This window comes from Typopeltis vanoorti, chromosome 10 (genome assembly GCF_054136105.1).
Source record: "Typopeltis vanoorti isolate ZY-2024b chromosome 10, IOZ_Tvanoo_1.0, whole genome shotgun sequence".
Lineage (NCBI taxonomy): Eukaryota > Metazoa > Arthropoda > Arachnida > Uropygi > Thelyphonidae > Typopeltis > Typopeltis vanoorti.
The window spans coordinates 94,119,426-94,144,180 of record NC_143558.1 but is presented as its reverse complement, the minus strand read 5'-3'; the positions used below and the strand labels follow the sequence as shown (position 1 = coordinate 94,144,180).

The window sequence follows — 24,755 nt, the reverse complement described above, 5'->3', positions numbered from 1 at the left end:
GAAATTTAGTATACTGATACCTCTATAGTTTTTAGGGTCATCTCTATTACCTTTCTTAAAGATAGGAATCACAATTGCTTTTTTCCATTCTATTGGGGGGGGATACCAGTTGAGTAAATTTTATTTAAAAATAATAAGTCTTTCTTTGAATCTTGTTCCTGCGTATTTATATAGTTCTGAACCTAGCTTATCTTCTCCAGGTGATTTTCCGTTTCTTGTTTCTTTCAGGCTGATTTCTAATTCTTCTTTAATTATTTCATTTTCGTTAATTATTTGCCAGTTGTCTTTTTTAAAATATTTGTCTGTCCACAGTTCTGTGTAGTAATTTAGAAATTCTTCTAATTTCAGTTCAGTGTTTAATTTTTGTTTTCTTTGGTATCTGCATTTAGTGTTTCAAAATCTTATATACATTGGGTCTTATTTTATATAAATCATGTTCTAAATTAGAAACAAATTTGTTCCATGATTCTCAATGTCTTTTTCTGACTTCTCTTTTAGCTGTAGCTCTTATTCTTTTATATTCTATTTCATCTTCTAATCTTTTACTGCTTAACCATTTGTGATAGGCTTCTTTTTGATTATTTCTTTGATTGTATCATCCCAGATCTTCAGTTTTTTCTTTTATTGAATTTTTTCTTTCCTAAGCTTTCATTTGCTGCTGCATTTAGTATCGTTTTTATATTAAGCCATTCTATTTCTTCATTTTGTTTTATTTTATCTAGATATTGGTTAATTCTTTGTTCATATAGCCATTGTACATTTGTGTCATTCAATAGTCTAGTTTTATAAACAAATGTTTCAATTTTTCTTTCTGTTCTTGTTACTTGTAGCCATTTAGGTGGTAATCTTAATTTTATTTTAACAAGGAAGTGGTCACTGCTTATTTCATATCCTTTGTGAACTCTAACATCTAGTGAAAATTTTGATGTCTTTTCATTTAATATGAAGTAATTTAATATTGATTTCCATCCTCTTGCTGCCCAAGTATATTTATGTATGTCTTACTGTTTATAGAAGGAATTCATTATTTTTAGGTTATTATAAACTACAAAGTCAATCAATTTTTTACCATTTCTGTTTAGAGTGTGTTCTCTCCATGTATTCCTATATTATTATTAATTTTCGTGTTTCCAATTCTTGCATTTAAGTCTCCTGCTAAAATTATCTTATTTTAGTTTTATTTACTGAAATTATCTTACTTTAATTTTCTTATCAATCTATGTTCGCATCTATACTGTTTACATTTAATCAACTTGCTCTTCTTTCTGTTCATTATGAATTATGTGCTGAAACTCATGTTGCACAACCAGATTTGAGTGATTTCTAACTGGCTTGCACATTCTTTCAGGACCATGCTGATATCCTATTCAATCTTAAATGCTCTGTTTTAATCACGCTTTAATAACTTTAATACCTGTAACCCATCTACCTGATTTCTTTTGTGCAATTCCTTCATCCAGAGAGCTAATGGTCTTCCTAAATTGTTATACCTTGCTAAAGCAAACACTTAATTTGACTATTTCTAGTGTGCCTTACACTTTCTTTTCAGCCTATGTGGTTGGTGATGTCATGCATTTTCATTTAATATAATACTCAAAAAAATTGACACCTGTATAGGGGGAAACTTATGTGCTTATGCAATATGAAAATCCAGCTCTGACCAAACAATGCCTGCATTTATTTTATAGTTGGAGTTGGTTTTTTTTTAAGTTCGAAATTTAACAACTTTAGATAAGCAGCAATATTAAAGTTTGTTTTTGGGGAAATATGTCACTATTTAATATTCCATCTTCCCTATCATTTCCACTTGCATAGGTTAGCTATAATCTAGTGATAGTGACCTGTTAAATGTCCCATTTGCTAACTTAATTTAAATTTTGTATAATTAATAGCAATCTGCAACTGTTGCTCAGGATAAGAGATAGTTGTAGAGAGCTTTTCCACTTGATTACAAAGTAAATTAAATTTGACAAATTATATATTTTTTTCATCCTTTACTGAGTGTAAGCAAACAGTTTGCTCATGAAGTATCTTCACCACTAGTCCACTTGTATATAGAAGCTGTTGACTTCACTTCAGTTGCCTCAGTATCCCATTGATGAGACCCCAATAAAGGTCAAAAGTAATCTGGGATGGCCTTCTCATAATGTTTTTATTGCTTCTATGGGATACAGACCCATTTGATGTGAAGTCAATAGTCACTATACATGAGTAGCCCAGTTACAAAGATACTACCCTGCAAACTTTGTTTGCTTACACTTGGGTAAAGGATTAAACAAAAATATAATTTCTTGTCAAATATAATCAACATTGTTGCTGTTTATTTATTTACATTTCAGTAATGTCTTACTATTTTCAGAGACTGACTTGTCTTCCTCCAATTTTCTTGTTTGTGGTGGATACGTGTGTTGATGATGAAGAACTTACTGCACTAAAGGTAAGAATAAGTGTTTAGAGATCTAAAAATAGATAATACTAGTATTTTAAAATGCTACATAGTAGTGGTAGTGATTGATTTTTTGCTGTTTAAGGGAAAAGAAATATGAAAATAACTACAAAAAAAAAAAAGTCATGAAGCAGGAAGGATATACTTTATCACATATGAAAGTTTGAAATTTTGACCAGAGAGCTCATGAGAATACAACCCTTGGCATTGGAGTTTCCTTAGCTTGCACTATTTAAAGGACATGAGGGTTGCCCAGGCATCCATACATTCACCTTTTATTAGTGCATTTGATAAGTTTCATTGGCATGACAGCTATCTCAAACTGGTTCTCTTCAGAGACCAGCCAGTCTCTGAAGAGAACCAACTGAAACCTTGAGAGAAATTTTGTTCTCTTAAGTTTTCAATACCAAAGCATTCTTATGTCTGAGTTTTTCTACATATATTCAGCTTTGAAATAAGGTTGGATCTTTAATATCCCTTATTTCTCTATATATCAATTATTATTTGTAGGTGTCCTAGTTGTTCTATCTACATCAGAATGATTTGTATATATTAAAATAATGGCATTCAAAGGAGAAACCTCTGTAATATAAAATATTAGGAAAAGTGAATATCTTCACATATTTAAGATGTGTTTCATCATATTAGGAATTAGAAATCAGTAAAATTAAAATCTCCATTTTGTTAAAATAAGTATTTTAATCATAAATAAATTATCTTTAGTACAAAAGCCTTCCAAGAATAAGATTTTATAATGCTCTCTGCAACTTTACTCTATAGAAATCAAATATGGACCATATGAACGATGAAAACCTAAATTATATTGACAAACTAGAGAAAAATTCTGTGTATAACAAATTTGTACATGGCCATATTGCTGGTGGAACTTGCTATTCTTGATGAGTTGAATTTTCATAGTCCTCAATCCAGAGAGTATACAAAATGTACTATTATTACCAGATCTCCAAGGAATCAGGGACAACTCATTGAAGGATGCCACATCACCCACACAAGCTGTCTTACCTTTTCCTGAATTCATCCACATCATTCCAATCACATACCTCTGAGGGGAAAATCTAGTGCATCATTTCCTGACCGCATTCATTCTCATGAATGCCCTTGTCTTCTCCCCCACACTCCATAAAATAAAAAAAATTTGATCTGCTGGTATCCTGTATAACCTTTTCAGCTGTTTGTATAACTATATCATATCCTCTCTCTCTCTCATTTTTAAGTGCCTGCAGTCCACAATTTCTTGATCTCTTATCATGATCTCCATTCAACAGTCACAGTATTATCTTTAACGCTGTCCTTTGGAGAGAGAGAGAGAGAGAGAGAGAGAGAGAGTGTGTGTGTGTGTAAAGGAGAGCATTAAAGATGCACATCACTATATCAGCATCACTCTGGAAACCAGGAGACTAGACCTGGGCTCAATAGTCCAGGTTTGGTCATTGTGCAAAGAGGCAAAATGACTTTCTTATTCTTACATGTCATTATTCATTACAATTGCATTGCAATTATCTTCTGAACTGTATTTGCAGTCTTTGCTGTATGTTTCTTAAACTTCGACTTATCTACTGAAACTCGGAGATCCCTAGTGTGATCAGTTTCTTCTTTCACAATCCCTCAAATATAATATGCCATTGGATAGCTCATTACACCAAAGTGAATAACATTGAACTGACAGCCATTTGAAATGCCCACTTCCAACCTATTCTTATCATTCTGCAGCTGCTACATATCAGTCACATTCCTGATTACCAATCATTTCATGTAAAGATTGAGTAATGATGGATCAAGGACTGATCACTAGTATACAACATTGGTTATCTTAAACTGACATATCAGAAAGTAGTATTGTACACCACTTTCTGATATTTTAGTCAGCCATCCTCTCTTATTCAAGCTAATTGCTTATGGTTAATCCATATCCTCTGGCTTATGTAATAGATTTCAATGCTGTTATATCCTGTCAAAAGGCTTTGCAGTCCAAAAGTGTGATGGTGTATCTGTCCTTGTCTAACTCATTTATGACATTATAAAATGTGAACAAGTTACTCAAACATGATCTTTCCTTAGTAAACCCATGTGACACATTGCAAAACAAAGATTCTGTGTCCTCCCATTTCTGTAAGTAAGAGCTTACATCCCATGTAAGCTCTTACTTACAGAAATGGGATGACAGAATCTGCACCACCACTCCTGAGATATTGATAGGTCGATAGTTATACATCAGTCTTTGCACTACCTTTGTGTAGTGGGATTACCATACATTCTTTCTGCTCCAGTGGAATCTTAAGTTATACAGCTAGGTCAAGGCACAGCCATTTCAGATGATCATGCTTTTAGTATATGTGCTGATATTCTTTGACCCCTATTGCTGAATTCTTATTTAATTCATTTAACAGTTAACAGTTCTAGTACTGCTTCCTCATGCACAATGTAGACGTATCACTGAGCTCCATATTGCATACATCAGGTTGATAGCTCTAAGCAAAATGGGCACTTATTAGTTGAACAATCTTTTGTTCTGCATTCAGTTATTATTCTTTTATATTCATTATTTCTTTTACTTGCTGCATAATGATGGATTTCCTTTAGGTTGGCTTTAGATTGCAGAGCCAGTTTCTTGTCACATTCAGATTTAGCTCTATGCAATACTAGTAATTTCTTGTCTGTGTCTTATAATATTACTGACATCATACTGGCTGAAATGTGTTTAGAAAAAATTGTGAAGACCACACATTTGTTAATTTATTTAATTTGTCAAATAGCAAACACATACATAGGTAGTAGATGTATTTCATCATCTAATATAATCCACTTATCATCCACATATTAAAGGTTAAGATCAGTAACCGTGTTAAGACTCAAGCAGCAAAGTCCTGATTTTCCTCTGTGTATTTTGTTTGTCATGTAATACATCTCAGAATCAACATTTCTTCATTGAGGATATAGTTTAAACATGTTTCCAAAACACATGTTCCCTGTTTTCTTGCTGAAAAGATCTTAGTTCTTCTCCAATTACTTTTGATAATGCTCAGCTTAACAGAACAGATTTTCTGAATTGTTTCTTTCTCCTAGCCTTTTCTGATATAATCTCATCACTTCTGTAGCATCTTCAGCTTCCAAAAATCTTGACATAATTTTTTGCTACATAACTTCTCTTCTGTACAATTGATTACTTTGTACAAATCCATGCAATCTTGAAGTATTGGTCTCATATTTAGGATGGTGTACCTAAGACCTCTCTAAAAATTCTTGTAGTTCAGTTGATTGTTCCCCTCCCCCCACCTCTCTCTCTCTCTCTCTCTCTCTCTCTCTCTCCTCTTCAGCCACCATTTCATAGTTAGTTTCTGTATTATCTCTCTTCTACAGATATTTCCATGGATGCTGTTCAGCAAAACTAGCATTCATTATGCTCCCCTCCCATTTTTGTTAAGCCTAGAAGAATATGAACAACAATTGTAACATCCTTTTACAGTTGAATTGCTGACTCACCATACCTACTACTACTCTCAGTTATCTTTTATTTCATCTACCCCAACTGTGTGGAACAGCCTTCCCCATGAAATGTTCCCCAATTACTACAACCTCCAGTTCTTCAGATATCATTTTTAACACTCTCCTTTGCACTCTCTCCAATATATCAGAATCACAACTGATACCAGGAGACCAGACCTCTGCACTATAGTCCAAATTAGGTCTTATCAAGGCCTTGTAAAGAGGCAAAATGACATCCTTATCATTATATGTGAACATTCGTTTCAGCATTGCAATTATCTTTTGAGTTGTATTTGCGATCTTTGTTATATGGCTCCTGAACTTCAACTTCCTATCTACTAACACTCCAAGATCCCTAGCCTCATCAGTTTCTTCAAGCATAATTCCACCAATATAATACGACATTGGATATCTAATCACGCTGAAGTGCATGACTTGATATTTACTGACATTGAACTGACATCCATTTTCCCATGCCCACAATTCCAGGTTATTCAAATCATTCTGCAAGTACTGCATATCAGCAGCATTCCTGATTACCCTACTTATCTTTGCATCATCAACAAATAGCTATATGTCGCTTGTCAAATCCTTCCGAACATCATTAATGTATAGATTGAATAACAGTGGACCAAGCACTGATCCTTGTGGTACACCACTGTTTACCTTAAATATATATATATATATATATATATTTACGAAGAATTAAATGACTAGAACTGAGATTTAAGTAAAAAGGTTTTAATATAAACACACTACTAGTTTCAGCCTGTAACAGCCTTCTTCAGGTGACATTATAAAAGAAAAAACACTAAACATTGAGGGTTAAAAGACTATGAACAACATAGACAGTCTTTATACATAAAGTCTTTATATCATATCCTTTTCTCGGCTAATCCTAATGATGATAACCAAAGTCACAAAGTCTGCTGGGAAAAAATCTACTAACATCTATCTTCCGTTGCAGTGACGAAATAGAGAGAAAAATTGTGGAATCTAGAGAAATCATCTTCAATCCTGTTCATCTAAATAACAACTTAAGCTACAACCTCCCAGATAGTCATTCAGCTGTAATCATGTACTGGCGTTCACGTGATGCAGCAAGCACGCACTCTCCCAACAATGCAACAAACAAAAGAACAGCTTCAAATACAACTACAACATTTTCATGCTAATTATGTATAAAGACTATCTATGTTGTTCATAGTCTTTTAACCCTCAATGTTTAGTGTTTTTTCTTTTATAATGTCACCTGAAGAAGGCTGTTACAGGCCGAAACTAGTAGTGTGTTTATATTAAAACCTTTACTTAAATCTCGGTTCTAGTCATTTAATTCTTCATAAAACTATGTATGTTAACCGAGTCAGCGATCATTCTGTCATATATATATATATAGGTAGATATATAAATTAAATAAAAATAATAATAATAAATAAAAAAAAAAAAAAAAAAAACATTAAAAAAATACAACTACATTAAACAATTTCTAAAGTCCTCTCATATTAAGATTTTCTTCTGTTTTTGATGCTATATGGATGGGTCCTCCAAATTCTTGGAATAAATAATCCATCATTCTTGTTCAGATTTGGATTATGTTTCAGCATTTCACAGGCTTCTTTGAATTTTCTTTCAAAGCAAGTTGGTGGGTTTTGGGAAAATTCAATGTTGCCCCCCCCCCACTTTCCTCAACTGTCCCTTAGAACTGTCGAGCCCTCCTAATGAAGGATTAAGTATGTATTTATGACTGTGGATCCGTGTGTGTGTGTGTGTGTGTGTGTGTATGTGTGTTCACTGACCAGTTTATCTGTTCTGAGGGACAAAAAACTCGAATTTCCAGGTGAAAAAACCCTCTTCCTCCGTATGAGATCGGCTATCTCACCTTTAGTCGAAAGAGACCAGATAAGTTCCTCACATCATGGACGATTTTTTTAGTATAATCTGATTATGACCCATAGCATTACTCTTGACTGCTTTGGTTATAAGGTTATATAAACATCAGCTTAATAAATTTGTTTACTTTGTCCTGATGTAAATTAATTCTTAAAATAATAAGTGATAACTCACACCTTAGCCTTCTTGCACCCTCTATAAGCATATTCATGATACCCAACATTTGCTTTTCTGTTGAAAAAATCTTTTCAGTATTTGCAAGGTAAAAATCTATCTAGGATACAAGGACCATTTATAAGAGCTTTTCATCTGATGGTGATGTAGTTGGATTCACATGAAGGTGGCCTGTTTTCCTCATGAAATACTTTTTCATACTACAAAACAGGCAAACTGGACAGAAAACAAATACATTTAAGAATATTAATAATTTAACCCTATAGCCTTAGTTCATAGTTATAAATTGTTAATTTACTTATTTAATAATGGTTAGCATTATTTTTAGTTAAATATAGATGTTGCTCTGATTAATATTTTTTTTTCAAAATAAAATGTATATGAATATTTCTCCTTTGCACAGGAATCTTTACAAATGTCCCTTTCACTTTTACCATCCAGTGCATTAATTGGACTGATAACATTTGGAAGAATGGTACAAGTTCATGAGTTAGGTTGTGAGGGATGCTCTAAAAGTTATGTGTTTAGAGGTACAAAGGATCTCACAGCAAAACAGATACAGGTAAACTTAATTTTTTTTCCCCTGGAATTATTAAACATAGATAAGAAAAAAAGCATTGTGGCTCTTTATTTTTCCTTCTTGATAAGCATATCGTAATATTCTGTGTGTTTCTTTGCATATACACATTGAATTTGTATGTACTTAAACCTTCTTTTCCACTGTAGGATTCAATCAGATATTACCTACTCCAGCTGCCTTTCCACATTTCAAATGTCTGATGGCATTTCTACCTCGGGTTATTGATATGTACTTCTAATTGCATTTCTCTTGAGTATTTTCTGTCATTGCATCTGATTTACTTGTTTCAAAGTAATTCCTCTAGACATAACCAGCTACTGTTATGTTGTCACCTTTATCATGTCAGATTCCTTTTTGAGTTCTTGCTCCTTCATTTCTCAGATTTTTCAGTTACCTCCTGATAATTGTGCTATGTTCTTTCAGAAGGCTTTCTTATTTTTTAGTTAAATTTTGCTGGGACTAGACCTCCACATTGCCTTTCACCAATGTGGAAAACCAACTGGGGCTTCTGACTTAATATCAGATCCTCACCTTGGTGTACCATATTAGTTGGTATCTACTGGGTACTGAAAGAATGAGAATGGGCTGGCAATTTGGGACTTAGCTGATCAGATTATACTCTAGATTGGCATAAACTGCAAATACATATGGTGTGCCGTTTAAACAAGGCCCCTGGTGTTTTAATCAGGCTACCACGGTGAACAGTGAAAAGTCAGCTACTGGAACAAGCTCCATCTCAAGATCTAGAAGAGGAAGAATAAACCCAACATCAGAAGAACTGAAGATAGGAACCATCAATATAAAGGAGTATTAATGAAAAGGAAATCGAACTTGCAGAAAAATTGGAAAAGTACCACATGAACATAATTGGTTACTGAGACAAAGAAGACAAAAATGAGTGTGATCTTACTAAATAATAAGTATAGGATGTTATTTTCAGGTGATAATGATCAAGGAAAGGAAGGAGTAGAGATAGCATTCAACAGCAAACATAAAGATAAACTTCTTGATCAGAAGACAGTTTTAAGTAGGTAGAGTTATGTGGGCAAACTTCAAAAAATAGGGAAATGGACAATGAAATTTATTTGTGCCTATGGTTGCACAGGAGGGAAAAGTGGAGGAAATTTTCTAGTCATTAGAACAAGCAGCTGACATAAAGAAAATGGAAAAAGTAATCCTTTTTGGAATCTGAACAGCTGAGTAGGAAATGATTCCCACCAGGCATATAGGATAATTTGGAGAAATGGGTAAAGCTAATAAAATGGTAAGTATTTACTGGACTTCCGCTCAGAACATAGACTAGTCACTACTAACTCCATGTGTCAACATAAAGATGTGCACAATTCCAGATGGGGAGAAGTCACAAGAAATACAAAAAACCTCATTGACCATGTCATTGTTGACAGTGATATCATCATGCTGGTTCAGGATAAAAGACTGTACAGAGGATTTGAAATTGGAAGTGACCATTATACTAAGCAGGATAAAAATGGATATAACATTGAAAAGAACAGTATGTAAGGAAGTTTTAAAAAGAATTAAAGTTGAGCAGCTTTTACAGCTAAATTGTAGATTCAGCTATACAGAAAAAATGAAACAAATTAAAAACAAGAACCAAACCTTGGAGTCTGTAACAAACTCTGAAAAAGACATTGATTCAGCTAGGGAAGTATGTGGTGAAGTTGTCTGCAAAGATAGAAATATAAGAGCACCATGGTAGGTATAAGAAGTTAAAGAACCAGTCCTGGAAAAGAAGATAGCATACTGAAAATTCCTAGCAAATAAGTCAGCAGATTCCCTAAAAGAATTCATAAAAAATGTAAGAAAGCTATGTGTATAAGTAGCTAAACAAAAGTCATAGGAAGATTTGGTAAGAGTATGGAAAATAAATATCAGAAAGGTGACAAAATATTCTGGAAGCTATTGAAGAAGCTTAGAAATGGAGGAAAGAGTACCGTAAAAGGAACCTTTGATTCCTTTTACAGTACTAAAGGTGACATGAATGATAAAGATGATAAAGTGACATGAATATTGAAGATAAGGATATCCTAGAAGTCTGGAGTAATTACTTTGAAAGATTGTTAAACGAAACCAAGCAGTGACAGAACCATACTAGAAAAATTTCTAGAGGAGTAATGCAAAGAGGAGTATATATCAATACTTTAAGTATTAATCCTCTAGTCAAAAACTTGGAATGTGGAAAGGCAACTGGAGTAGGTGATGTTTGACCAGAAATGTTTAGGTAGGAAGGTATAAAAGTTCTACAGTGGCTATGCTGCATAATTCAGAATGTCAAATTCCTGGTGATTGGAGTAGAGTTCTCATAGTATTCACTATAAAAAAAGGGGGGGGGGGGAATAAAGCTCAGTGTGAGAATTGCAGAGGAGTTTCTCTACTAAGTGTTCCAGGTAAGATTTATGCACGCATACTTGAAAAGAGGTTGAGAAAGATTATGGTAGAGAAACTTGAAGAAGAACAAGTTGGGTTCAGGCCAAATAGAGGTTGTCAAGATCAGATTTTCAATTTAAGACAAATAGTTGAGAAATTGTGAGAATATGACGAGAGTCTGTCCTAAGTTTTATAGATCTGGGAAAGGCATACTACAAGGTGCCCTCCTTGTAGTATGCCTTTCAAGACACTATAATTATATGGAGTGAATGGAACATTATACAAAGCAATACTCAGTCCATATTTAAGTTGTCAGTCAGCAGCTAGAAATGAAGGAAATACAGGAAGATAGTTTGATGTAAAATCAGGGTAAGACAAGGATGCACATTTTCTCCACTCTTATTCATTACATCTATATGGATCACATTATGAAAGAAAGTGGCATTAAACCTGATATTAGAATTAAAGATATCAAACTTATCTCTTTGCTTTATGCAGATGTATTCTAAACAAGATGATGTATTCCAAGTGCAAGAAGGAAAAATAAAGTCTCCAGGATTCTCTGACTAAATTAAACAGCTGCAACAAAGTTGGCATGAAAATTAGCAATAAAAACATCAAAAGTATGACAATAGGTAGAAACATAGAAAACTTCAGCTGCATTCTCAGTGTAGTAAAATATTTCAGTTATTTAGGCACAGATTTTAGTGACGATGGCAGGTTAAATCTGGAGACAACAGAATAAGCACAGCTAGTATGGTAGGTAGCTGAATAAATTTATATGGAATAAAAGAGAAATTTGCCAAAACACCAAACTAGCCATATACAAGACAGTGTTCAAGCCAGATTTAAGTTATAAATCTGAGAGTTGGGTTAGAAATAAGGCACTTGATCAAAGACTAGAGACCACATGTATGAGGGGTCTGAGAAGAATTAGGGAGTGAACTGATGTCATCAATGGCAAAGTCATGTTAAAAATAAAGATATTAGAAAGGAACTTGGCATTACGAGCAACAAGAATGTGTCATCAAAGGTAATTACAGTGGTATGGTCACTTAATAGAATGGACAAAGAAAAGTTAGCAAAATGATATTTGATGCTAATCTAACAGATAAACATAGGTGTTGACGGTTATTCATGACATTATTTTTAATGTTATTAACAGCACAAAATGAACTATTTTATAAAAAAGATATTTTATTAATTTGCTTATATTTCAATGAATTTCAAATCAGCATCATCAGAGTACAACACAGCATGTATATACAACAATGAGTAAGTAAAATAATACAATTGTAATGGACAAAAGATATAAAGTTCTATTTAAATGGCCTGTAATGTTTTTTAAAAAAATTATAGCTATGGGAGAGTTGCAATTAAGATAAGTCTCCAAAATTTTTGGCAAATTATTTCAACCATATATGTTCAGGTTAGTAGAATTCTTCACAGCCATGGCTGAGTCAAAAAATAATCTTTCAGATCTGTGACAACTTCTAAATAGCAAACTAGTTTTCTTCCATCTAATCATGTGTGATTAAATGGAAGTCCAAAGCATGGTCTGCCAGTCCTGACTTGTCATAATAATGATAGCAAATGTATTTTATATGTTCTTCCAGGCAGATGTTAACAGATCTTCCTATCTGTCCATAGTAGGCCAAGTCATACACTCTGGGGTGTGCTCCAGGGTGGAGTTTATCCTTAGGCGAGCAGATCAGAGTTGCTAATTTTACATGAGGTTTTGAATGTGGTGCAAAGGCCATGTTTCATTAGTGCTTTGGCTATCTTTTCTGATTGACCTCTGATGTATTGAATAGAAATGGTAATTTGTTCCTGTGTATTAGAAGAGTAAGAAGTAATGCGGCTATGTAGTATTTTATCTATTTTGTAGGAATTTTAGCCATTGGCCAAGAAAGTATTGCACAGAGATTTAAGTTCTGTGGAAAGAGCTGTATCATTAGAACAAATGGCTCTGGCTTTGTGTGTAAGTGTTTTTAAAATGTCATGCTGTTGGGCTGAATGATGATGTGATTGTTTGTTTATGTAGATATCTTCCAGTGTGTGTTGGCTTTCTGTAAATGGAAAAAGATAGTGATCCATCTGAAAGCAGGTGACTAATGTGTCAAGAAAAGGTAAATAGTTATTAGATTATATTTCTACTGCAATGTGGATTTTGTGGTGTTGGCTGTTTAGGTATGTGACAAACGCATCAAAAGTGTCTTGTCTATAGGGCTAAATGGCAAACACATCATCAACGTAGCATAACAACACTATGAACTTGTATGTAGCTGCGGTAAGTACTTTGTTTTAAAAGTGTTCCATGTAGAAGTTTACTAAGGGGGGAGAGGAATCCATGGCAAATTTATGACAAGACACTTTGGATGCATTTGTCACCTACCTAAACAGCCAGTACCCCAAATTTTACTTCACAGTAGAAAAAGAATCTAATAACTGTTTGCCTTTTCCTTCTTGATGCAGTAGTTAACCACCTTTCAGATGAATATCACAATCGCTTTATATTTACAGAAAGCCAGCACACACACACACAGAAGAAGATATCTACATCAACAGCCCAACAGTATAGTAATTGGGGGCGGGGAGCCAGAGTGACTTGTTCTAATGATACAGCACTCTTTCCACAGAACTTAAATATCTGTGCCATACTTTCTTGGCCAATGGCTACAATTCCTACAAAATAGATAAAATACTATATAGCCCCATTACTTCTCCCTCCTCTAATACACAGGAACACAACATTACTCTTTCTATTCCCTATGTCAGAGGTACATCAGAAAAGATAGCCAAAGCGCTAATAAAACAGTCTTTTAATTTTATACTGTAAATGTGCAAAGGTAATTGCTTCTCTTGATTGAGAGGAGACTAATAGCCTCCAGAACTGACAACTAGCAATCAACATTATATTCAAGGAATGATAGATTATTTCAGGATGACAATATTTGCCAGATCATGAAGTAAAATATTCTGGAAGTTTTGAGTAGTTTTCTAAGGATCCAACCCAGCCATCAGATTTCAAGTCCATTGAACATCAAGTGGCTATTGTCATGAGTCTGTTACAGAGAAATATGACTTCTGAATCTCACAGTTTATCACACTGAATGGCAAAATACAGTATTATTATTATTATTTTCTACATAATAGAATTGCAGATATCTAGCTTTATTTTATAAAGACTTGTTAATGAACAGTTGTTCTGTTAATAAGTGGTTATTGTAAATACAACAAACAAGCAAATTCAAACTTATGAAGACACTGAACTTGAAAGGTCAGTATATTAACAAGTGTTGTTATGAGTATTATAACAGCAGTGGGTAAACAAATCCAAACTGAAGAATATATTTTACTTAACTGACATGCTGAGATAATCAAACCAAAAATATGTTGTATAAAAGTTATTTATTTTAGTATTTCATGTATCATGCTTCTAGGATATGCTAGGTATTGGAAAGTTCCAGCAGCAGCAACAACAACAACAGCAGCAGTCAGTTCCTCATCAGCAACCCCGAGGACCTGGTAGTCAGCCCATTCCACCAGCAAATAGGTATGTTTGTGATGAAATTTGAGCTTAAAAATGCTAATTTCTGAATTTATTTTTCTGATCATCTTTTCTTGCATTTCTTATTTTGAAAGCTACAAAAAAAAATATTTTAGCAAATAATCAACAGTAAATTTTATTATAATTCATAAATAAGTGATACACCTATTGTTTTTTTTTTTTTTTTAAAAAAAAAAAGGTCTAGGTCTGAATGCTATCATGAATGCTTCCCCCCTCCCCCTTTCCACTACACCCTGAGTTTTTAGTATTTCTTTAATAGCCTGAATTTATATGAATATTAAAAATCCATATTACTTACTTACTGTCTTCTTCTGTTGGGGACAGATTGAGTCTTCCGTGTTTCACAACAACCTCCAGGAGTCTCGGTTTCTTGCATGGCTGGTGAGCTGTATATATGTTTGTAATCCAAAGTTGACCTTTATTGTTGTTATCCATTTAGTTCCTGGTCTTCCTTTTTTTTGTTTTAATTATAGTCTTTTTGATGGCATTCTCTTGATATGTCCATACCATTGAAGTTGTCTTCTTTTGATCTATCTTTTTTATTGATGAGTGTATATTTCATGTCTTGTCTTACAGTTTCATTTGTTTTCTTTTCTATCCATTTTGTTTTATTTATTTTTCTGAGACATGTCATCTCAAAAGACTCCAGTTTTCGTATCTCTGAAACTTGAATGTCCAAGTTTCTGAAGCATATAGCACAGTGGGTATTATAATTGCATTATATAATTTTATTTTTAGAGGTTTGGAGATTTTATTATTTTTCCAGATTTTACCTAGCTTATTAAATGACCATGCAGTCGATATTCTATTTAATAGTGGTCATGGTATCTAGGTGCTCTGCTATTAATGTTCCTAAATAGTTGAATTGTTTTACCTGTTCAATTGTTGATCCATTCAAGGAGAAGTTTAGTTTTTCTTTGTTTTATTCCAGTTATCAAGATTTTTGTTTTGTCTGTATTTATGGTCATGCTGTATTCTTTAGCCGTATTGTTTAGTTTGGCTATTAGGTTCGCCATTTTTTCTTTTGTGTCTGTTATTACAATCCATAAAAAATCCATATAACTATATTAAAATATTCCTTCATAACAGAAATGTGTTTAACTAACCTCTCACTGCTAAGTGGATAAGCTTTTTGCTTTGCTACTGCTGTGAGTTTGAATCCCACTGCAGCATGGGTTGGTAAAATTCTTTGTAGACAAGGTTAATAGTTTTTCAATTTTGGATTTGCCAAATTTAAGAACTATCAACCTTGTAAAAAATAAAATATTAATAAGGATAGCACGGTAATAAGGAACTTATGAAGTGAAACCTAGGTGCTATGAGAACATATTTCTGAAACTGTATATAGTCTTGCCTTTGGCAGAGTGTGCTTATCCAGCATGCCTTTTTCATGAATTTTGAAATAATTTGAAAATATAATTTTCAGTTAGGCATGCTAGGTTTTATAGTATTCTTGGGCTTGTACCTTTCTTGTACCTTTCCACCACACCCTGAGTTTTTAGTATTTCTTTAATAGCCTGAATTTATATGAATATTAAAAATCCATATTACAGATAAAGATATATATATATATAGGTGGGTGAAATAATTGTCTTTAAATTGTACTTCATGTTTTAGCTATTAAAAGATTGTGCTTATTGGCAACATGACTATAATAATGAACCTTCGTGATTATGAAAATGTGTAGTGATAGAGTACTGAAACTAAGTTAATGTATTTTAAGCATAGGAAATATGGGTATCGTTTTCTGACACCCATCTTTAAAGGGAGGGTATATACGTTATGATAATCTAACACAAGATTTCATTAACAACAGTTTCTATAAATGATTATTATAAATGTTTTTGAGTATGGTCAGCTCTAAGACTTTTTTTGTCATGTAAAAGTAACTGCATCAATCCATCCATATCATCCTGTAGTCTTTTAAAGAACTCCAGTTTTGGTTTGTTCACACTAGCATATGAACTGCCCTTGGAATGGCATTTTTCATATTGAATGATTTAATTTAGCTTGCACCTAGAAGTTAGTCTATTACTTGTCATATCTAACATTTAAATTCTTCTAAGGCACTTCTGACTGAATCAATCCATCTAGACCTTGGTCTTCCTCTAAGTCTTTTTCTTGCCTTCTTGGCATCAAACCTTTCCTTACACATTCTATTAAAGTTACCATACCACTGTAGATTACCTCTGCTGACACATTCTTGTTGCTAGTGTCAAGTTCTTTTCAGTGTCAAGTTCCTTTCTAATATCTTCATTTTTAATAGGATTCTGCCATTGATGCCATCGCATCACTCCCCTAATTTTTCTCAGAACCCTCATATCTGTGGTCTCTAGTCTTTGATCAAGTGCTTTATTTCTAATCCAACTCTCAGTTCTATAACTTAAAACTGGTTTGAACACTGTCTTGTATACTGCTAGTTTGGTGCTTTGGCTAATTTCTCTCTTATTCCATATAAATTTATTTACTAGCTCTCCACCATACCAGATGTGCTTATTCTGTTGTCTCCAGATTTAACCTGCCATCTTCACTAAAAACTGTGCCTAAATAGCTGAAATATTTTACTTGTTCTATAGGCTCTATATTGAGAATCCAACTGAAGTTTTCTATGTTCATGCCAATGAAAATAAGGGAGAGCATAGAATACAGTTTAAATATAGACTATGAAATGCCCTGAATAATGTTCCATTTATTGCATATAACTATAGTGCTTTCAAAAGCTTTTCCCGGGCACCTTGTCAAATGCCTTTTCCAGATTTACAAAACTTAGGTACAGATCCTTGTCATATTCCCATGATTTCTCAAAGTGAAAATCTAATCCTGATAACCTTTATTTAGCATGAATCCTGCTTGCTCTTCTCCCAGTTTCTTTTCCCTTCCACAATGTTTCTTATATGTTACTTCCCCCCTTTCCTCATGCCTGAATAGGTCATCTAATACAGTCAGCTCTTATTAAAGCAAACAACTTGGAAGAATGGCAGGAATATTCAAAATTAAGTGGATATTGAATACCACATTATTTCTTAACCGGATAGGAGATCCAATCTAAGAGTTTCATGCCGAATATAGAAAACTATATAAAGATCGGCGAGTCCAAGCATAAGCCAACATCTGGTAGTGCAATGCTGGGCGACTTGTAGTAAAGGTGGAGTAAGCTCCGATCACTGTTTTCTTAGTATTTTCCCGTAATGTAAAACACAGCTCCTAGGAGATGTCTTATTCAATTTTGAAATTATGAATTCTACGACCGTGTTAAAATAACTGTTTTTATTATCTCGACGTTTCGATCTTCATATCAAGATCATCTGGAGCATGCATAAATATACAAAATATATATATATATATATATACACACAATAAATATATATTTATGTATGCTCCAGATGATGATCTTGATATGACGATCGAAACGTCAGGATCATAAAAAGAGTTATTTTAACACAGTTGTGAATCCATAATTTCAAAAATGAATGCCGATCACCGTGTAATGCTAAAAGAAAGATGTCTTATTGTTCTGCATTATGAGAGAAGGTCACAACCCAGACCGGTTTCGATCTTTTTTGAGGTCTCATCACTGAGTAGGTAGACCTAGATGTAATACTAAGGTTTCAATGGTCAGAACTTATATCTTTACTGTGTGAGTTGCCAAAAAAGGTGCATGAATACAATTACTAAAATAAGAGCCAATAGGCTTCACTTCGGCGAAGTAAAAGACTCAATTTTGAATAATTTTACTTCGCCAAAGTGAAGCCTGTTGGCTCTTATTTTAGTAATGGCAGGAATATTTTCTTATAGCATGGTAGTTTACTATAGTGATTTTTTTAAAACAGCATGACACCCGTGGGACTGTTATGGTAGTTTATTACAGAGTGAGAGTTGACTGTACTTATTATTTAGGGTTCATCATTATTTTAACTTTAAAATAAGATGTCTTAAAATTAACCATACTTGCTACAGCAACATTTTCCTCATTATTTTATAATTAATCATCTAATAATGATCGAAGTCACTTTTGCTAATTAATAATACCAAATACTAAGTTATCAATATTAAGAGTGTATTAATGTCTGATTACATAAACTGATCATGCATTTATTCTCTTCTTTCTTACCTTTGGTCTTTTCTGGACTTAAATTTAAGATACATGACTTGCTAAGTGTCCTTGGTCTCCATAACTTTAGTAGGATAAGGTAAATTTTCTGTAAATTGTGTTCACACAATTACAAAAAAAAATATTCTAGGTGGCTAACTTGTTTGCAAGATGAAAATCTCCTTAGTTTCCAGGGGTGGGGTGGAGATCTTCCATTTCCATATGAGACCTACAGTTACAAAACTATCAAGTTTTTCATGTCCTAGATATGCTTTGAACCCAGTTCATTGAGATTCATATTTATACCTTAACAGTTCATGTAAATACTACCAAGTTCATTTTAGGTCAGTATTATGTGTGTGCAAAGGAGAAACTACCACACTCAGTGGAAAATATTCCCCCATAGTCATGCTTAGAGTTCAATTCACTCAGTTTGAGGGGTGAATTGAACACCCCCAAATTGGGGGTTTCTTTTAATCCATCTAGCTCTTTAATCATTAATTCCTATCTGGCATATTTTAAACAGCAGGTCCTCATGTAGAATGTTATTTTAAATATATATTTAAATATATATATATTGAGAGCCGCAACAAAATCAGAATTAGTTGCAGAAAAGGAAAACTTTAATTTTATTATATAATTTTATAATAAAAATAAACAAAATATTACAATAAATAAATTTTAAAATGTTTTAACTTTTATAATTGCAATTTCTATAATTATGGCATCAAATTCTATTTCTTTCAGCAGTTTTCTTTTAATTTCCATTAAACACAAAACTAAGCTCAGGTTTTAACATTGAACATTTTTTTTTATTCAAGAATAATTTTTTAAAGTTTTAAATTCATTTGTTTAGTTTTCTATCTTCAAGTCTCTCAAGAGCAGGGGATTGAAACAATTGCACCACCATACCAGGGTTAATCCAGCATTTGCAGAACCATTCAGAATTGTTCTTGAGGACCCAGTTGGCTTAATTTGTTTTTTATATTTTTTTATTTTTAAATTTCTGTAAAAGTTGTTTGGTTTAATCTTGGTATTCGTAACTGGTTGTCACTCAAATTTTATTGTATTTTAATTAATAATTTAGTTAACCCTCAGTGGTGGTTTATCAATTAACAGCTGATTAGTTGGAAGGAAAAGAAGAAAGCATATCAAAAGTTCCTGGCAAATAAGTCAGCTTGTGCTCTTAGAGAATACAGAGACAAATGCAGAAATACTAAACACTGTGTAAAACTAGCTAAACAAAAGTCATGGGAGGACTTTGGCAAGAATATAGAAAATAAATATCAAGAAGGTGGCAAAATATTTTGGAGGTTATTGAAGAAGCTTAGGAATGGAGGAAAAAGTGCTGTAAAAGGAGTTAGAGATGATAAAGATGACATGAAAACGGGAGAAAAAGATATCCTGGCAGTATGGAGTAATTGCTTTGAAAAACTGCTAAATGAAACAAGCAGTGATGATAGCACGGTGGTAAAAAACACTGACCAGGCATGCAGTCAGGAATACATATCCATACTTGAAGTAGAAAAAGCCATCAAAGGCTTGAAATGTGGAAAGGCAGCAGGAGTAGATGATATTCAAGCAGAAATGCAGAAGTATGGGAGTATAAAAGTCTTACAATGGCTGCACTGCATAGTTAAGAAAGCTTGGACAGAGGGACAAATTCCCGATGATTGGATTAGAGCTCTCATAGTACCCATATATAAAAAGGGAAATAAAACTGAATGTGAGAATTACAGAAGTATTTCCCAACTGAGTGTTCCTGGCAAGATCTATGCAAGTATACTTGCATAGATCTTGCCAGGAACTGGATGAAGAACAAGCTGGATTCAGCCAAACAGAGGCTGTCAGGATCAGATCTTCACTTTACGACAAATAGTCGAGAAAGCATGGGAATATAACAAAGATCTGTATTTAAGTTTTGTCGATTTGGAAAAGGCATATGACAAGGTGCCAAGAGAGAAGCTATTCAATACGCTACAGTTATATGGTGTCAATGGGGCATTATATCAAGCAATACTTAAGTCTTTATTTGAGTTGTAAGTCAGCAGTTAGAATTGAAGGAAGTCCAGGAAGATGGTTTAATGTTAAATCTGGTGTGAGACAAGGATGTACATTATCCCCTCTGTTATTCATTATCTATATGGATCACATTATGAAGGAAAGTGGTATTAAACCTGATATCAAAATTGGAGATGAGATGTTAATGTCAGCTCTTTGCTTTATGCGGATGATGTTATACTTCTAAATAAATCTGCTACAAGTCTGCAAGATTCTCTGACTATATTGAATAGCTGTTGTAATAGATATGGTATGACGGTCAGCATTAAAAAGACAAAGACAATGAAAACAAGTAGAATCATTGAAAATATCAACTGTGTTGTGAATGGAGAACCTGTGGAACAAGTAAAACATTTCAGCTATTTAGGCACAATTTTTAATGAAGACAGTAAATTAAATATAGAAATAGACAACAGAATCAGCAAAGCTGGTATGGTGGGAAGTCAATTGAATAAATTAAATTCATATGGAATAAGAGAGAAATTAGTTGGAACACTAAATTAGCTGTATACAAGACAGTGTTCAAACCAGTTTTAATGGATCTGAGAGCTGGATCAGAAGTAAAACACTTGACCAAAGACTAGAGACCGCAGATATGAGAGGCCTGAGAAATTTTATAGGTGTGAACAGATGGCATCAATGGCAATATCATATTAAAAACGAGGATATTAGGAAAGAACTTGACATTGTCATCATCCAGAAATGCGTTAGCAGAGCTAATCTCAGGTGGTATGGTCACTTAAACAGAATGGGCGAAGAAAGATTAGCAAAACAATTGTTCTCTGCCAGGTTGGCAGCAAAACGACCCAGAGGAAGACCAAGATATATGTGGATTGATACAGTACAAAGTGCCTCAGATGATAGAAATATAAGATTTGGAGTCTTGACAAGTAACAGACTGATTTGGAGGAAAATTGTAGATAGGAAGTTAGTAATGATGTAATTTTTTTTCATGTAGTACTATCATATCCTGTACACCCCCTTGAAGGTAGATGGCAGGAATTTGATGATGATGATAGTTGGAAATTGCTAATAGCAGCTCATGTGTTTAGAGTGCTTGTGAAAGCTAAATTGTTTTAAAAAAGCTAGTGGTATTAGTTAGAAATTATATTAGAAGTAGATTACATTATTATCATGATTGTGAGAAACCTCCAGGGAGTATTGATTCCCTGGAGGTATCATTGAGGGAGGCTGTAGATCACCCCAACCAGATGTAATGCCTTCTCTTAAACTCATTCACACTTGATGCACTCATTGCTGTGTGAGAGAAAAATCTAGCTCTTATTCCTTTCCTAACCACACACACAAACCTAACTTCCACAGATGTCCCTTGTCCTTTCTCCACCTTCCATATAATGAAAATTTTCATTAGTTGATAACTATTATATCCTTTCAGAAGTTTATAGACCTCTTTCTCCTGCTTACCAGTGTCTACAATCCACATTACTCTCAATCTCTCCTTGTAGTCTACATTCCATAATTCTGATATCATCTGTAGCTTCATTATCTTGTCTGAACCCAGGAGACCAAATCTGTGCATAGCAGTCCATATGTGACTATATCAAGATCTTGTAAAGAGGCAGAATGACTGATTTCCTTATCCTTGCATTTCAGTGTTTGTTTCAACATTATCATCTGATCATCTGAGTTGTATTTGCAATTTTTGTAATGTGGCCTTTGCACTTCAAATTCCTGTCCACCATAACTCCAAGAACACTAGCCCCATCAAAATTTCTTATAACATAATCCCACCAGTATAATATGTCATTGAAAATCTCATCATGCAAAGTGCATAGCATTGAATTGATAACCATTGTCATTTGTTTATCCATTATTCTAGGTTATTCAAATCATTCTGTAAGTGCTCTATAAGTAGCATTGCTGATTGCCCTACCTATCTTTGGATCATCAGCAAATAATCGAACATTACTTGTCAGGTCTTTCTCATTACCATTAATGTATAGATTGAACAACAATAGTCCAATGGCTGGTCACTTTAAATCTGGAAGATTCACACTCCATATACCACTTTCTGTTACGTGTATGTCAACCACTTATGTCAATAGATTATTTTCAATCTCATACCCTTCAGTTTATGCAACAGCCTTTTCATGTAGTATCTTTTGCATAAAGTTTTTTGCATAAGTTTTGCATAAAGTAATGCAAAACTTATACATTTTACCTATATAAGTTGCCACAAAGTGCTTTGACCTTATTAAATAAAAATCTCAGGATGAGAGAAAGATGTAGAAAGTTTTTTTACTTTGGGTATACTATATGTTAAAGATACCAAGCAATTTTATAAACTTGGTTTTAATCCTTTTCCCCAAGTAAGCAAACAAGCAGGTAAAACTTTCTACATCTTTTTCTCATCCTGAGATTTATATTTAATAAGGTCAAAGCACCTTGTGGCAGCTTGTAGCAATATAAGTTCTGCATTACTTCAACCTTGGCATCTCAGGATCTGGCTCTCACTGATGAGACCTCAATAGAGGTCGAAATGGGGTCTGGGTAGTGGCTCTTCCCTTAATGCATAGCATCATACATGTTCACAAGGAGATGTGCTTTGCATTAAGAGAGAGACTAAGGAAAGTGATCAGAGCTTACTCCACCTTTACCAGGAGTTGCTTCAGACCTGAAAATACTTCAGGCACAAACTTGACTTACCTGCTTGTTTGCTTACTTGGGAAAATGGATTAAAACCAAGTTTATACAATTGCTTGGTATCTTTAATATATGATGGATTGTGATGAACTGGTAGGTTAGAGTGCTATTCATATTTAGAGGCCTTTCAATTTTAAATCATTTATGCTATTTTTAACCTCCTTGATGGAAGTTAAGTGTTCTTCCATAGTTGGAAGAACTCTTAATATTATTTTATATCAGTGATGGTGCACCTTTTTACCCAGGTGTGTCAAACTTTTTTTTTTTTAAATATTGACGTTGTTGATTTGCCACTTGCATACATGCATTATAAATGTAACTACATAATCATAGATGGCGACTTATACATATCATATTAGGCTATTTATTTAATAGGACATTGATATAAAATCTATGAATTCATATTATACAATTAATTTAATAAACTGAAATTACAAACTTACATTACATTTAATGACTTTTCTGTTGCTGACTACTGGTAGAAAGTTCTTTCAATGAACAAACCTACCTTTGCCTTAACTGAGAGCAATCTTACACAATTTATCGCAGTTTTTTCATCAGAATAGCAATATTTTTCAACATCCGAGGTATGTCACCTGAAACCCTCAAGTGTGTCAGTGCTGACACGCATGTCATAGGTTCGGCATCACTGTTTTATATCAATGGGATATGGGAAATAGTTGTGATAATTTACTGCATATAAATATTATATCAGCCTGGAAAAGAAATACATCAGTTTTTGTTAATTTTATCAAAGTATGTCTTGTTAATAGTGCATTTTTTGTTCTTAAACTTTATGCATGATAATTCATTAAACAGAATTAAACTAGAATATAATTTTTTGACATTTTTAATTTAAAGCACTTTGTGTGTGAGATAAATTTTTAAATTTGTAATGAAAAAAATTAAATTGTCTGAATAAAATTTCTGTTAAAAGCTGGTAGATATTAATGTTCTAAAAAACTTATTGAAAAAAAAAAGCCTTGGTTGAATTATAGATTTTTGCAACCTCTTCATAAGTGTGATATGAGTTTGACTGATTTGCTTGGAGAACTACAGCGAGATCCATGGCCAGTCGCCCAGACCAAAAGACCTCTTCGTTCTACTGGTGTGGCACTCTCTATAGCTGTTGGCCTATTAGAGGTAACATATTTTGTTAGATTTTTAATGTAATAGTAATTTTGTTATGCTCAGTTTTCTTTTTTTTTTCCCTTAAATTCTATGCTATATTATAATAGTTTCAGCCAGGTTATCTATGCAGTGGTAATGAGCATTCTCTAGGTGACATGAAAAAAAAAAAAAAATCAGCAAAAATTTCTTATAGAACTATTTGCTGGGTAATTTCCTTGCATTCTTAATCTCCTGCATCTACAAAAAGTAAACTTTT

At 33.5% G+C, this 24,755-nt stretch overlaps 1 protein-coding gene across 4 annotated transcripts in view; it reads left to right on the top strand.

The window, feature by feature from the left end:
* The window catches only part of Sec23 (transport protein Sec23), a 410,761-nt gene that overhangs the window by 232,106 nt on the left and 153,900 nt on the right, over positions 1-24,755 (top strand). For all 4 annotated transcript variants that reach the window (XM_090398784.1, XM_090398783.1, XM_090398782.1 and 1 more), the window contains exons 5-8: positions 2,360-2,437; positions 8,418-8,576; positions 14,426-14,538; positions 24,367-24,511. In XM_090398784.1, the coding sequence (XP_090254910.1) occupies positions 2,360-2,437; positions 8,418-8,576; positions 14,426-14,538; positions 24,367-24,511 (495 nt within the window). The remainder of the gene's footprint in view (positions 1-2,359; positions 2,438-8,417; positions 8,577-14,425; positions 14,539-24,366; positions 24,512-24,755) is intronic.